Genomic DNA, 782 nt, shown 5'->3' on the forward strand with positions numbered 1-782 from the left:
TAAATAAATATCATTATTGTACTTCCTATTATTAGATAGAAAATTATTTATTTTAACAAAATTTCAGTTCATTGAAGTTATGACAATTAGTTAAATATAGAAATAAATAAATAAGGTACTGATATTTTACTGTTCATAGTATTCCTGAATTCATTTAATAAAATATAGAAATTTAGAGACTTAAATATGATCAATGTCTAAGGAAATATACTTAACTGTAAATTAATTTCAAATTATAAGAATCACTCCGTGTAGTTTCTTTCATAGATACCACAGGATCGAATGTTAGAGCTGGTATTCTACTCAATGAACCTATTAAAAATGTAGTTTCACTTGTCTTGCTCAAAAGACAAAATAATTATAAGAATCAACAAATAGACCAAAAATACTTACAAAAAATCAAGAATGACGTAGAAAATGCGGACGCCTTCATTCTTCTTTATTTTTCAATTTGCTTTGTTTTAATAAATACAAAATTCACTCAATTGTACATATATTACTTATTCAGATGTTTATATGAAACTGAATTGATCGGACTCAAGAAACATTACTTGTGATATTGATAAAGAGTTCATTACATAACACTGATAACCTATTGTGACTTATCTTTCTATACGATACACTTATGAACTTATAGCCCCTTGATTTATGATTTCCGAAAAGTATATTACGTACAATGTACGTATATGAAGCGATAAAAATCTCTAGATTTAGATAATACATATTACAATAGATTAATGCGGGTATGTGAATATCTAAAAAATATATATTTGTTAAAATAT

General features: G+C 24.9%; 1 protein-coding gene across 1 annotated transcript in view; it reads right to left on the minus strand.

Moving 5' to 3' along the window:
* Positions 1-533, minus strand: part of LOC117173244 — a 4692-nt gene extending 4159 nt beyond the window's left edge. Inside the window, exons 1-2 of the mRNA XM_033361710.1 lie at positions 394-533; positions 217-312 (exon numbers count right to left, since the gene is read on the minus strand). Coding sequence (XP_033217601.1) covers positions 217-312; positions 394-433 — 136 coding nt within the window. The 5' untranslated portion in view covers positions 434-533. The remainder of the gene's footprint in view (positions 1-216; positions 313-393) is intronic.
* Between the last annotated feature and the right edge of the window lie 249 nt (positions 534-782).

Source organism: Belonocnema kinseyi, chromosome 5 (genome assembly GCF_010883055.1).
Source record: "Belonocnema kinseyi isolate 2016_QV_RU_SX_M_011 chromosome 5, B_treatae_v1, whole genome shotgun sequence".
In the NCBI taxonomy this organism is placed as follows: domain Eukaryota; kingdom Metazoa; phylum Arthropoda; class Insecta; order Hymenoptera; family Cynipidae; genus Belonocnema; species Belonocnema kinseyi.